The sequence below is a fragment of the Calypte anna genome, chromosome 19 (assembly GCF_003957555.1).
Source record: "Calypte anna isolate BGI_N300 chromosome 19, bCalAnn1_v1.p, whole genome shotgun sequence".
Lineage (NCBI taxonomy): Eukaryota > Metazoa > Chordata > Aves > Apodiformes > Trochilidae > Calypte > Calypte anna.
This window is the reverse complement of record NC_044264.1, coordinates 3,367,959-3,382,676: the sequence shown is the minus strand read 5'-3', so window position 1 is coordinate 3,382,676 and position 14,718 is coordinate 3,367,959. Positions and strand designations below refer to the sequence as shown.

The 14,718-nt window shown below is 57.8% G+C and overlaps 2 protein-coding genes across 2 annotated transcripts; both read left to right on the top strand.

Annotated features, from left to right (window-relative positions):
- Positions 1 to 5,814: 5,814 nt before the first annotated feature.
- Positions 5,815 to 9,110, top strand: LOC115599386 (sperm acrosome membrane-associated protein 6-like). Its single transcript, XM_030462671.1, is given in 13 exon segments — positions 5,815 to 5,959; positions 5,962 to 6,050; positions 6,052 to 6,088; positions 6,667 to 6,741; positions 7,070 to 7,138; positions 7,289 to 7,312; positions 7,401 to 7,456; positions 7,458 to 7,479; positions 7,604 to 7,647; positions 7,649 to 7,698; positions 8,002 to 8,165; positions 8,323 to 8,479; positions 9,031 to 9,110. Coding segments are annotated over 13 exon segments (942 nt in total). The 3' UTR covers positions 9,041 to 9,110.
- Positions 9,111 to 10,593: 1,483 nt separating this feature from the next.
- Positions 10,594 to 13,534, top strand: LOC103535870 (fibrinogen-like protein 1-like protein). Its single transcript, XM_030462765.1, has 3 exons — positions 10,594 to 10,823; positions 11,290 to 11,438; positions 12,329 to 13,534. Exons 1-3 carry the CDS (start codon positions 10,820 to 10,822, stop codon positions 12,944 to 12,946), a joined length of 771 nt encoding a protein of 256 aa, XP_030318625.1. The 5' UTR covers positions 10,594 to 10,819; the 3' UTR covers positions 12,947 to 13,534.
- Positions 13,535 to 14,718: the final 1,184 nt, after the last annotated feature.

The window sequence follows — 14,718 nt, the reverse complement described above, 5'->3', positions numbered from 1 at the left end:
AGCTGCCGTCGTTCCTCCGTGCAGAGGTGGGGCTGTGCCTGCAGGGCCACAGCATGCAGCAGCAGCAGGGTCAGGCTCTGGGCAGCGGGGCTGGGGCCATTTTAGCTCTCCCCCTCCCTCTTGCCCCTTCTTCTTCCCGGCCTCTGCACCGGCCCTGTTCTGCTCGCAGTCCTCCCGGAGCCGGAGCCTTTCTGCAGTGCTCCCTGAGCCGGCTGCTACGGGGCTGGAAGCAACCCAGCTGCTTGCTGTGCCAGGCAAGGCTGGCAGTGCCCTCAGCACCGCAGACACCTCCAAACCCACACCTCGGGGGGCTCTGCAGGTGACTCGAGTCTGACAGCTGTCTTGTCAATGGACACAACCACCTGCTGCCTCCCGACAATCCCTCGGGACAGCCGCTTCAGCCTTCAGCTGACCATGCCCTCGGGGCTCTCGTCAGACCCGACAGCCGCCTGTGTGTCCCTGCTTTTGTACGGGTGGGTGCAACACAGTCCCCCAGGAGCCCACGTACCGGTCCTGCCCTCCTCTTCCCGGGCGCAGCCTGGGGTGCAGTTTGGGGTCGAGCTTCCTGCAGTTGTTGCTGGCTGCTCCCTGTCCCCTTCCCTGAGCGCTGCCACCGCAGCACTGCCAGCTCGCTGCGGACACAGCGGGAGGAGGAGGCGGGGTGAGCGCGGGGACACCGCTCTGCAGCTGGGGCTCCCCCCAGCTGGGCGCCTGCCCTGCCCACAGGACACGGCTCTGCCGAGAGGCCGGGACCAGGAGAAGCCCCTCTGCCCCCGGCATGCGGGAGGAAGGGCACTGCCCGTGTCTGCAGAGATTTACCAGGTGAGCTTGTCGTCCAGGTCCCTCTGCTCGTCCCTCTGGCCCCTGCGCTTGCGGGTGACCTGCTCCAGGATGCATGTCACCACCTCCCGCAGGGTCTTCTGTGTCCCTGGGGAAAGGCTCCTGCGACAGCAAGGACCGAGGCTCTCTCACCCTTCAGCTCTGACCCTCCTGCCTCTCTCCTCCCGCACCCAACCCCACTCAGAGGTGGCCCCAGCCGGCCCCACAGCCCCTCCCAGCCAGGCTAGGCACCAACCTGCCTTGGCCCCTTGTCATCGGGCTGTACCCAGCTCATTCCCAGGGATGCAGAAGTCCCCGGGTGCTCTGTGTGGCCCCGTGGCTCGGGGCTTGGCTTCCTTCACCCCCTGTCATGGGCTCACCACCACCCCACTGCCCAGGCTGGAGCAGCCACAGTCTTACCGCTTAGGGGGGACATCGTTATCCTCCTGGACTATGAGTATGGGTGACTCTTCTTCATCCTCTGCACACTCCCCCATCATTCTCTGCAAAAGGTCAGGGCTCGAATCCCTCCTCTTGCTGATAGTTGTGATGGTGCCTGATGGGTGCCCATAGGTCCTGGGTCCCTGCACAGGAGGAGACTCTCACACAACAGCCACACACTCGCAGGGTGCTGCTTCCCAGCACTCCGACCCCCAGAACACTTCTGGCAGGGACCCTGCTGGGACAGGGAAAGTCAGGAGAAGGACCTCAGCATGCCGTAGGTGTGGTGCCCGAGTGTAACCAGGGTTTCACTACATTTCCCCTGTCACCCCTCTTGCCCAGGAAGGCAGCTGTCACCCACCCAGCACTGCTGCAGAACCGCTGCTTCAAAGGCTGGTGTGTTAGAGGCACCTTGCAAGGTCAGTCCCCCTCGGAGGGAGGAGAAAGTGCTCTTTTTCTGCAGGAATTACAAGTACCTGAAACCCTGTGTGACCTCTTTTCTCTCGCAGCCCTAGCTCGAACTAGTGCCATGCTTTTCCGTCTCTGCTTATCTTTTGCTGCCAGCTCTTTTGCCCTCTTGGCCTCTTCATCGACGTATTTCTTGACATGCAAAGGAATCTTCTTCTTTTTTTTCTTGTCTTTACTCTGGAGAGGGATCAAAATGCAACAGCAGAGAGCATTATTCTGTCTGCAGAGGGCTGAGCCATTTTCATTCCACTCTCCCTCTGCCCCTTCTTCTGTCTCCCTTTCTGCCCCCAGGTTCCTGCAGCCTCCACCAAAAAGCCTGTTTGGAATGACCACATGACCCACAGTGAGGCTCACAGCCACAAGAGTGAGGCCTTTGGCTGTGTCTCCTGAGGCTAACAGAGGAAAGAAGATTCCCAAGGGAACAGAGTGACCTGCCTGTCTTCAGCCAGAACATTGGAAGAAGGGGAGAGACTCTTCTCTGCAGCCAGTACAACACACTGCCTGCAGCAGTCCCTGTCAGTACCTTTTCTGTCTCGTCAACAGCTCTGGCAATGAAGTTTAACATTCTGTTGTTAACCATAGGTTTCCCTTTCTCTTCCATTTCCTCTTCAATCAAGGAGCTCTCCATGGCTGGTGATAGCCTGCAGAGACAAACAGAGAGTGCAGGGGGCTCCCTATGCCCACAGAATCCACCAGGAGTTTGCCTAGCTTCTTTGCCCAGAACTATTCGCCTCCCACAGAGATGAGAGCCCAGGGTCAGCCTCATCCATTCTCGTCCATTCCTGCAAGTGTCTCACCTGCCACGAGGCTCCCTGGTCTTCAGGTTTCAGTCCACACTCTGAGCTGAGAGTCCCTGTAGGTATCTGCCTCGCTCGATGCAGGAGGGGCTGCTCAGCAATCTCCTCTAGAAACAGGAAACCAGACAAACCTTCAGAACAGGATCTGAGTGATGCTCTGGGTGCTATTGTGTCCCAGTTCCAAGGAGAGTAACATGCAGGTCTGCTCAAGCCTGTTGGTTGTAACACTGATGAAGTTTCACCCTTTGGATGAAAGCCCCTGGGCAGGTGTCTGTCAGCACTCTCAGTGCCCATTTGAAGGGCAGGCTGTCCTGAGTTTTTGCTCCACAATGGGGACACTGCAAGCTCTACTGTCATGGCACAGAGACTCCCAGCAGGGCCTCTCCCTCTTCCAGGATAACGTCAGCTCTGATCCCTCACAGACACTGAGGAAGGAATAAACCACAACCCCTGCCAGACACCCGCTGGTCCCTCACCTCTCTTTCCACTGCCACCATCTTTTCTGCAGCCCTGCCCTGAGGTGACCTCCGCATGTCCCCTCCGGTCTATTCTCACCAATGACATTTTAGGCAGGGTCTCAGTCTTGTACCTGGAAAGAGAAAGAGGGCAGCCCTCCCAGGCATGAGCTGAGAACCTGCTTGCTTGCTCAGCCAAGGGCTGCAGGAGCAAACCTACTCTGGCAGGATGATAACATGTCCAGAAGAGGTCTGGGAAGCAGCAGTGTCCTGGTCTGAGATGACGAGTCCCTCATCTCCGGCATCTGCAACAAGGGTGGAGACAGCTGAGGGGAGATGGGGACACTGGGAGGGGAGGGGATGGCTGCCCAGGCCCCCTTAGGGCAGTGCCATCAAAGAGCCAGAGCAGCCAAGGGCTCTGGCCTCAGCCTCAGCAAAGCCTTGCTCTGCTCCTGACCCTGAGAGTGGGGCATCCCAGCGCTCCCCATCATCAGCCTGGCCTTCTGTCACACAGGGAGGAGGCCCCTCTGGGGTACCTCTTGCACAGCCAGACTGTGGCACACGAGGCACAGCAGGCCAGGAGAAAGCAACCCCCAGAAAGCCTTTCGGAAGAGCCAAGGGAGGTGCCGGGAAGAGGAAACTCCTACCTTGAGAAGAGCTTGGAGCATCTTTGCAGTCCCATTCAGCCTTTCAAGAAAGTGGACTGTAAATTTCAATCTTGACGTCCTTTCCCTGGACAATCAGCATGCCCACATCCCTCCAAGTGAGAGCCACGTTCTTCCTGTTCTCCACACAGATACGGAAACGGTGCAGGGGTCCTTTCCAGGCACAGCTGCACCATGCTCAGCGAGACAGCGTTGTCTGAGGCGATCTCAGCATAGGGCAGCTGCTGACGATGGGCATGGGCTGGGAAAGGAGAGGAACTTAGGGACCTGCAGAGCTGCTGAGCAGCCTGCAACCCAAGCTCTGCAGCTGCCAGGCCCTCAGGCAGCACACTGCTCCCGAGGTGTCGGCTGGCACAGCCTCTGCCCAGCAGCTCACACTCACTCAGTCCCTCGGGGCAGCAGAGCCACCTCCCTGCTCTGCTCAGGCCCCTTGCAGTCTCTCTCTTACCGGCTGCGTCCTTGGGACCGCACTGGAGGTCGAGAAAGCTCGGCACGGCCTTTGTGAGATGGAACACGGGTCTGTGCACAGCCACCACATCCTTGTTTGTGCCGGTTGCTAGCTCCCTGACAACCACAAATGTTCCCAAGTTGGGGAATGTGGGACAGCCTGGAACAGACGAGGGGGTGGATCAGAGGAAGTCTTGGAGGGACAGAGGGATGACTTGCCAGAGAAAGGGGATGGTGCTCAGTGCCCTGCCCAGGCTTTCAGGTACAAAGGAGCAAGGTGGGCTCTTTGGCAACTTTGGGAGAAGGCAAACAGGATCTGCACTTTCCCCTCTCCTGCCTCTTTGCCCACGAAGAACCCAACAGGTCAGGGAGAACAATGTACTCCGTGGCAAAGGGCTCTCAGGATTTCACTGGGCTTTACCGGATGAGGAGGAAGGAGGGCAAGTCCCAACCTGGTGGAGAGCCAGCTTTTGACTGAGGTAGCCTGAAATAGTGTCCCAGATCCTTGCCACCTCTGGAAAAACAAGGGAAGATCTGTGTCACTCTCTGAGGCAGGCAACCTCAAAACCCTTCAGCCCCACTCCTGCTCCAAGGATTGACACATTTCTAAACACAAGCATTTCAGGTGGTCTCTCTAGATCTCAACAAGATTCACAAGGACACGTCAGTCTGCCCCCAAGAGGGCCCTTCCCACCCTCTCCAGTGGGAATCAGGCAGTAGGTTGCCATGCCAGCCAGGGCACAGTGCTGTGTGTGCTCCATGGTGCTCACAAGCCCTGGTGTCTCCCCCAGCAGGGATCAGTTTCCCTCTCTCCCGTATCTGAACACGTTGGCTCACATGGACCACAGCCACCTTCAGCTTTTCCAGAAGGCACAGAGCAGCCTTGCAGAACCAGGGAATTCTGCCTGGAGTGTCTCAGGAAGGAATGGGGCCACGTCAGGAGGGACCAGGAGCCCTGTTTGCCAAATACACCTCTCCAGCCTTTGGATAGTTGGGCAGTTCCCCCCTTGCAGTCACCAGCCCTGAGCAGCCACACTTCTTGGGGCTTCCATGCCTGTTTTCAGAGATTTCCTTGACACAACCACACTCAGGAAATTGGCTCTGAAGGCCTTACCATAATCCCGAATTTCTGAAGACTTCATTTGCAAGGGAAAGAAGTCCTCTGTGGCCACTTTAGGTACAACCATGTTCAAAGTCAGCAGTTGCAGAAGGTGGCTGGCGAATGGCTCTCATGTTTCTTGCCAAGGCTCCTTCTCTAAGCACTTCAACCCCCCCAGTGCTGTGGTGCAGATGTCTCTCTCTGCCTGTTCCTCCTCACTGCAGAGCAGCTCCAGGAGCAGAGTGATGCTGAGAGCAGTACCCAGCACCTGGAGAACCTTGGGCCTGGCTGGGGTGTGTGACCTTGGCTGTTCCAGTGTGACCTCAGAGCCTGTCACACAGGTGACAGAACCTGCCAGGGACACTCTGCAGTGGGCAGGGGCCTCAGGGAGCTGCCCCCCCCTCACTGTCTCCTGACCAGGAGGGGCTTCTGGCTTTGTGGCTCTCCTGGTCACTTGGGCTTCCTTGGCTGCTTTTTAGAGGTGTTGCTGGGTTGGTTCCTGGTGGCCACGGGTGCTGTGGCACCAGCCCGGCCTCCAGCAGCTGCCTCAGCCTCATCCGGGTCCTCCTTGGAACCCCTCAGCTCTGTGCCAGCCAAAGCACTCAGGTGCTGTGCTCTGTGCCATGAGGTGGTGGTGGCTGCCCCTGACGCTGGTGCTGGGCTCCTGGCTCCCTGGACACCCAGGCACGCAGGCAGGGAGCCCTGCCTTGTGGCTGTGGGTGGCCCTGCTGGGCTGGCTCCCTGGGCTGCATGCCTGCCTCGCCTGCTTGAGCCCCCCGTTCAGCGGGAACAGCTCTGCCACAACATCACTGGAGCCCCCCCCAGGGACCCCCGACATCAGCACTGCCTCGATGCCCTGGACCCAGGCTGCTGCACCCCTCGCCTCTGTCACTGTGGGTGAGTCCTGGGACCACAGGGACCCCCAACCCAACAGGCACCCTGCCCAAGGACCCCCATCCCGACTGACACCTCCATCCCATCCCCAAGGAGTCCCCCACACCCACACCCACCCTCACCCTCACCCTGGGGAAGTTGAGGTTGGATACAGCGAGAAAAGGGTTTTCACCCAGAGGGTGGCTGAGCAGTGGAACAGCCTCCCCAGGGCAGTGGTCACAGCACTCAGCCTGCCCGAGTTCAAGAAGCCTCTGGAGGAGACTGTCAGGCACATGCAGTGATCCCTGGGGTGCCCTATGCAGGCACAGGAGTTGGACTTGATGATCCTGATGGGTCCCTTCCAACTCAGCACATTCTGTGATTCCATGATCTTGGGCAGCTGGTGACCCTGTTCCTAAACACAGACCCCAGGCACCCACCCCAGACAAGCACCCTAGGGATTCCCAAACTCTGCCAAGGTCTCCCCAGTCCTCACCTCGACCCTAGGGACCTCTGAGAACCCCTTCCTCACTGGACCCTCCCTTCCCCCAACCTCTAACCCCAAGCCTGTGCTAGTCCTGGTGTCCCTCTGCTGCTCCCAGGGTCAGGGCAGCGCCAGGCACTGGGGGAGATCATTGTGGATGCCCTGCACGTTCTGGAGCAGCAGAACCACACGAGTGAGCAGGGGATGGGGGACATGTGGGATAGCGAGGGGCAGCACATGGGGCATGGGATGAGGAGGCTTTGAATGGAGGGTGTGGTGAAATGGAGGATATAGGGGGGGCTGAGGGCTGCAAGGGGACACTGGGGGAATCCCGAGGGTATGTGAGCTTCAAGGTGTGCAGCTTCGGGATCTTTTGAGGGAGCATTTAGTGTTCTGTGGGTGTTCAGGATGGACACAGGGGGTCGAGATGAATTGCAGAGAGTATGTGTGGGGTCTGGAGAGGGCTTCTGGGGATCAGGGGGAGGGCACCTTGTCTCACCTGGACATCCGCGATCCCCCAGAGCCCCTTGAGGAGTCTCTGGAGGAAGCCATCAACACCATCTGGGTGAAGCTGAGCCATCTGGAGGAAGGTATGGGGCCAGTGGGGACACCCCACCTAGCCAGGACACCCAGACTGGGGAAAGCCCCAGGGACCCCATCTGGGCTGGATGAGGACTGAGCCCTGACAGCTCATCCCAGGGCCCCGCATCCCCACTCTAACTCCGCTTCATCCTCACCAGCTCCCGCCTGCATCCCACCCTGTGGTGAGTGCCCATCCCTCCGTCTCGCCACCCCTGTCCCCTCCTACCTCTCCCATCCCTCCCCTGGCACCACCAAGGCTCTTCCTCCCAGGCTACCAGCCAGCCGCCCGCGTCTTCCAGTGTGCAACCTGCCGCCACGTGGACTGCCCCTTTCCCCCGCGACTGCCCAGGTACAGGGCCATGGGAGGACCCAGCCCGGCCTCAGCCCCACCTCGGGCCGAGCTCCGTGCCCACCCTCCTTGCTGCCCAGGGCACCAAGATGCTGCCAGCTCACCCGCCTGTCCCTGCTCCCAGCACAGGACATCTGGGCCCACGCGGACGAAGCCCTCACCCTGCACCTGCGAGGTGCCCTTCGCCACCCCCCCGAATCTGCCCATCACCTGGATGTTTTGCCAAGGATGTAGTGCCAGAGGAGCCCGCCAGGCCTGACAGAGATGCCAGTGCCGGGGCTGGCCGTCGGCAGCGAGCCCTGCCTGGCCTTGGCATCTGCTCTGGCTCGGCCTCCCGGGGGCACCCACCCGGGGCACAAGAACATGGGTGGGATGCCAGGGCCACGCGTGACGAGGGGCCTCTGAGCCAGGGTTTATGAGAAGCGCAGAGGGGCCGTGAGGAGCCCGTGTGGACACGGGGGCCTTTGCACAGCCCTGTTGTGCTGGCCACGGGTACCCCATGGACCGGGCTGTGCTGATGCCTTCCCCCAGCTGCACACCACAGGATCTGGCGGTGTTTGAGGAGCTCCAAAGGACTCCGGAGGGACTGCTCAGTCTCACCCTCCAGGACCCCACTCCGGGAACCATCGCTTGCTGCCTGGGGTTCCTTTCCGATCCCGTGGCCCGCAAGTACTTCTACCTCACTGGTGCGCCCAGGGGTGCCGGGGGGCCAGGGAAGCCAGCGTGGCGGGCAGCCAGGGACCCCCGGATGCCCGGCTTCCTGGGGAGCTCTGATCCTGGGGCTGCGGGGACAACCTGGCCTGGGGGTCCTGCCCCATGAACCCCTGTGCCGGCTCCCCACAGTGACAGGAGGCAGCGTGGAGGCAGAGCGCGGGAATCCAGGCGCAGTTTCCAAGCTGTGCCAGCGCTGGCCCAACCCCCAGGATCCCCCCGGACTATCATCCAAACCACTGGTGCTCTGGGTGCTCTTGGCTCCATGCTGCTCGTGGGTGCTGATAGTGTAAGTCCTCCACACCTCCTAAACCCAAATTACCCTCAACGTCTCCGTGCTTCTGGGGCTCCCCACAGACCAGCACCGGGACTTCCCAAAGCCCCCGGGACCCTCAGGCCCTCACAACTCCCTAGAAATACAAGGCAGACCAGGTGTCCAGCTGGGGCATGGACTCCCTAAGCTCACAGGGCCCATGATATCCCCCGAAGACTCCCATTGTCCTCTGGCCCATCCTGGGCTCCTTCCCTTCCACCCAGGATCACTCCAGGCTGCCCTGCTTCCCCCCTGCTCACCAATTGCCCCCGAGGCCCTGGCACTTTTCTCCATTCCCTCCCCCACAACCCCCTTCTGTCCCTGTGGGGGCCCCAGTTCCTGACAGCTGACCTCAGTTGCTCCCCAGTTGCCCCCAGGGTGATCACACTCTTTCACCCTTACAAGCCATCAGCATCTCCCAGGACCTCCCAGTTGCCCCTTGGGCTCCCCCAGATGCCCCAGGATCCCACCCCACTGGGTCTCCTTCCTGCTCTTTCCCATCCTCCATTCCTCCTTCTGCCACCCAGAGCCTCCTGAAATGCTGGAGCCTCCACAGACGTAGACAAGAGGCACCCCCAGAGGAGAGCAGACTCCAAGATATTCCCTAGGGGAGTCTGACACCTGGATCCATCCCAAAAGAAATTACTTTGCTGCAGTTGTTTTTCTCTGTTGTTGTAATGTGTGCAAAGTTGTAGAGTTTTCAAGTAGAATGGGAGATTAAAAAATAACCCTGAAGACTTTGATCATGGTGCCTGCACTTTTCCATGTTTCTTGACAATGTACCTGCACTTTTGTTTAAAAAAACCAGCTGCCAGAGAAAAATGAAACAGTCTGGAAATGCACTCAGAGTTTGTCCGTATCGCATTGGTTGAAACTCTTAGGATCATGGAACTGCTGTCCTCTCCATTCTTTCTCTGTGTGTGCTCAGGATCCCTCTGTTCCCCTCAGCAGACCCTCAGTGCCCCCACTCTCCCATTACTCAGCTCCTCGTCCCTGCCATTCTTTCCGAGTGCCTCACAGCCAAACCACACCCCCTCTTCAAGCTTTCAAATTCCCTCTCTTCCCTTCTTTGTTCTCCTACATCTCCCTGGAGTCATTGTTTGCTCCCAAGCACGCTCAGATGCTGTCCATTCCCACCCAGCTGCTTTCCACATTCTCTCTATTCCTCTCGTTGTGCTCCCTTGGAACACCTCTGCTGTCCTCCCTGCACAGACACCTCCATTCCCCATCTTGTAGTCTCAGGTGTTGGCCCATTTCCCTCTGGCTGCACCCAGATCTTCTCTGTTCCCCCTTCTCATACTCACATCTCCTCTGTTACCTCCAGCATCTGCTTAGTGCTCACTTTAACCTTCTGTGCACACTCATAGTCCTCTTTCCTGTGACAAGTGTCCTCAGATTCCCACTGTTGCCACCCATCAACACTCAGATCTCTGGGTGCTCACTTCCCACTGTCAGATCCCCTCCATTCCCCCTCTCCATGCACACAGGATCAGGCTTTCTGCTTTACCCTCTGTGCCTGCTCAGACCCCTCCTTTTCCCTCCTGACATGCTCAGATCCCTTTTGCCGCCTTCCATCCCCCTCTTCCTGGGCAGAACACTTGCTTTCCTCTCTACCCATCCATCCTGCAGGACCAGTTTCCCAAGCCCAGAGATCTCAGCTCTCTCACCCAGTGTCTCCCAGCAAGCCCATTCAGCTGCATTCTTGCAGACCAGGACTGTGTCCTCCTGGGGAATGGAGCCTTCTCCTGGTTCCTTTACAGCTACAGCCCTCTGCCTGCAGTCGTGCACTCAGCAGAAGCCCCAGATGCTGTCCCACAACTGCTGGTGTCTCTAGGAGTCTGGGGGCTGCTCTCACTTCCCCACCAAGAACCAGGCTGGCCTTGTCAAAAGCACCTTCAACAAGAACCCACTCACCTGGCAGCACCCTGCTGCAGTGGGGGGAGGTGGGGATATCTCTCCAGAGTGTGGATTTTGCTCTTCATGCGGGTTGGTGACTGGCACTCAAGTGTTTACTGACTGAGTTCCACTCTTCAGAGCTCACAAATATGCTGTTCCCAGGGGAAATTCCATCCAGGAAGCTAAGCACTCACAGAAGAGACCATTCCAAGGACTCTGGCTGGCCCAGGGGTTCTATCCTTGCAGCTCAGGAAGCTGTGCACCGACACCTTCGTCTTGGCTTGTGCTCTCCGAGGGCACAAACCAGGCTGATTCCCTCCCTGGCGAGAAAGGAAGAACCCACTCATTGTGCCCACTGCAGAGGGCACTAAATGCCTCTGGGAGACCTTCGCTCTGGAGGACATTCCTGGGTGGAACACCATGGGTGAGTACGGGGCTGGGAAGCACAGAGAGGGCAAGCCCAGCAGTGGGGAGAGGCTCCCTGCAGGGGTCCCAGCACCCTGAGGGCAGCAGTGGTGGTGTTGGTGCTCTCTGAGGCTCACTGGCCACCCCTCCCAGCACCAGCAGCTTGTGTCCTGCTCCTGGCTCCCCCCCTGCTTCAGGGGCCAGAAATGAACCTCGGCTCAGCTGCTTGTTGGGTGCTCTGGATTTTTGGGAGCTGGGTCTGGGGGTGCAGGGAAGTTTGTCTGCCCCTTGGGCACAAGAGCTGAGTCCCTGCTGGCAGGCTCTCCTCTTGCAGGGAGTAGTCTGGTGTTGCCCAGCATGGCTGGGGCACTCCTGCCAGCTCACTCAGTACTGTCACACCATGCAGTGCTGGAGCTAATGGGAATTTCCTGCCTCTCCAGACAGAGGGTCACATTTCATCTTTTCTCCCAACTTTCTCTTTCTAGTAGCCCAGTGCCTTGTACTACTTGTTTCTGTGCTCGTCTTGGCTGCCCCAGGCTACTCCATGCATACACAAACCTTAAACATCTTCAAGAAATCTCCTTCCAACACTTTGGCAAGTGCTCTGAGAAAACCAGTACGTAACCTCCCGTGGGCACTGCAGTGCCCTTTCCCTTCCTCCAGCTGGGTCAGCCCTGGCTCCTGAGCAGCCCCAGCCCATGCTCTGGGCGTGGTAAAACAGGGCTGGGGAGAGGATGTGCTTTGGTGGCCTCAGACCCCAAAACACCTCCATGTGAGTGAGTACTGCCAGGGAGGTTGTGGAGATGTGGCCTTGGCCTCACCCTTTGCTCAGCTGGGGAGAGGAGCTCTGGTCCATCCAGCAGGATGAGCTTAACTGTGGTAGGAGGTAATGCAGAAAGGGACCTGAAGGCATGGAGAGACCTGCAGCACAGGGGGGATCAGGAACTGGGTGCTCATGTACAGCCAGCTCCAGAGGAAAGGGCCACGCACTGTCCCTAGCCCTGGCCTGCTGCAGGGGGGGGATGGTGGGTGTGAGTTGTACCCAATGCTGTGGTGTGTGTTTCTGTGTGTGTGTGTGTATGTGTGTGTGTGCACTGTGCAGAGTGGTGGGGGTGTCCCTGAGCTTGAAGGAGTAATTTTTTCCTGTTCCCTCAGTCACCAGAAGGGGCTTAGGTCTTCTCCACCTTCCCTCCACCATGATCCAGTTTTAGTAACACAATCCCTATGTCAAGAGGCCCAAAGGAGCTCACTAGTTCACATCAGTCTCCTGGCCTGATGCCAGCATAGCCCCAGTGGGTCTGGGACCTTTCACTGGGACTGCACCTGTTAGGTGCCCTATATGGAAGAGGAACAGAAGGCTTAGGGCCAACCCACTCTCATCCCCAAACACATTGACCTTGCTAGGCTGGGACACCTGCTTAAGCCTGGCCAGATGTCCTCTGTCCTGCTACAGGGTGACACATAGTCATGTCTTGTCACACAAGCTTTTTTTATCACCCTCCCTTCTGGCCCAGGTTGGCCAAGGACTGCAGTGAGGTCCCTGCTGGCAGCCCCAGTGGTGTCTATGTCATCCAGCCCACTGGCCTGCACCCCATCCTGGTGTCCTGTGAGATGGATGGGAGGGATGGGGGCTGGACGGTCATCCAGAGGAACCGGCAGAGCACGGAGATCACCTGGGCTGAGTCCTGGAGCACCTACAAGCACGGCTTTGGGAATGTGCACACTGAATACTGGCTGGGCACTGAGTACATCCATCAGATCTCCAAGCAGAAGGTCTACCAGGTCAGGTTCATCATCTGGGATGCTTCAAACAACACCAAGTTTGCAGACTACAACTTCTTCGCTGTGGAAGATGAGTCCCACGGCTACCGGCTGAGGCTGGGAACTTACTCAGGGACAGCGGGAGATGCCATGGACTCAGACAACCCTAGGGATGTGCACAACAACATGAGGTTCTCCACCAAAGATCGAGATCAGGACACTTACAGAGGGAACTGTGCCTCCCGCTACGGGGGTGGGTGGTGGTACTCAGCCTGTTATGCTGCACGGCTGAATGTCAAGGGGGGCATCACGTGGGGCAGCCTGTGCAATGGGAACTGCAAAGCCTCTGCCATCCTCATCAAACCAGCCCCATACCAGTAGCACTCTGCCCTGTCTGCACTGGGAACGTGGCCAGACCAGTGCCCTGCTGGGGCCCGTTGTGCAGGATGGGGGACAAGGGGTGAAAAGGGCTGCTCCTGCATAGCAAAAGCTGTTTTCTTCTTCTCTTGCAAAGTAGAAAAGCTCCCTGCTTTGGGTTGGGCCTTTCACCTGCGGTTGGTTTTTAGGGATCGGTATCTTTGAGCAACCTGGTCTTGTGGGAGGTGGCCTGGCCCATGGCAGAGAGTAGGAACTAGATGATCTTTAAAGTCCCTCCCAACCCCAAACCAGTCTGAGATTCTGTGATTGTATCAGAGCCAAGTTTTTATAAATGCTGGGGTTCCCAACCAAGTTCCAACCAAGCAGGGAGAAAAACTGCTCAGAAACCCACACCCCTCCTGATCCAGCAAGACTTTATACTCTTTCTGCTTTGCAGGTACAGATGGCATCAGTAGAAAAAATACCAATCACTAACCTGCTCTAAACTGCTCTGAGCCCAGGCACACATGTCCCTGCTGTATTCTCTAATCACCTTGCAGAATAAAGTTGCTTTCTGAATCTTGCACACACTTGTCCTCCATTTGTTTGGGAAACATTCTCACAACTACTTCCAGTTCCTTACAAGCAGCAGAACTGAGGCTCCTGATGCAGTCAGAAAAGACTTTTGAAGGAAAATTTTTCATAAGGCTCAAACAAAGAAATAAAAAATTCCACTTTTAAGAAGACAGTTCAGTTTCAAGGTATCTTTCAAAACAGGAATGCAGGAGGACATGGCTAAGAGCAAGCACTGAGGATGCAAAGGAACCATCAGCTGATTTCAGCCCTGCCAGCCGTGACCTGGGGCTAACGCCCGCCATGCTGCCTCCTTAGCCTGGGGACTGCTGGCCCAAGCCTTGGGAACAGAAGACGGTCCGAGGGCTGGAGCCCTTTTGCGGGATCCCCTCTCATCTCCTGCTCTTCCCTAAACAAGAGGGCGGGAATCTCCACCCCTCCCTGCCCCCACCTCCTTCCTTTTCCCGCCGCCATCTTGGAGTGGGGCACCCATAGTGTGTCTGGAGCTCGCCAGGTCCTCTGCCGGATCCGGCTCCATCTGGTGCTGGGAAGAGCCCTGGCTTCTCTCCCCATGGAGGCTCTGCCCCGAGAGACTTTCAGGGGCAGACTTTTCAGTGAATTTCAGACCCTTCAGTCAGCAGCCACTGACACCGGGTCCCCTCTGTGCCCGAACTGCCCGCAGCTCCCGCTCGTGCGCTCTCCCCGGGAAGGGCTCACAGCCATGGGGATGGGCGCCGGGGTCCCGGCAGGGACCAGGTCTGGGCAGCGGCTTCCAAGAGATCCTTCGGGTCTCTGCTGCCTCGGAATGTCCCGGGATGGTGCTGGGGTGGTCTCTGCCCAGCGTGGACTTTCCTTACCAGTTTTGTTCTCCAGCTGGTGAATCACCTGGGGCAAAGTTGGGTTGGGGGGCATGGGGTGACCCAGCACAGCGAACCTTTTTATTATTTTTGGTATGCAGTATACCCAGAAATCGAGCCAAGTCATCCCGGATTGTACTTGTCTCCATTTGCTGCTTGTTCTGAGACCCTGCCACTGGCTTAAACATTTCAGGCAGCTCTTCCTTGGATGAGAAGATGTCTTGGTGTAGATCACAGGAAAGCATCAAAATAAACCTATACAACAAATGAAGCAGTGCTGTTGTCTCAAAGCTTGTTGGAGAATGAAGTAAAGCCTTGAGGGACCAGGTTCACATCATTCACTCCCCTCATCCTGAAACAAGCTGA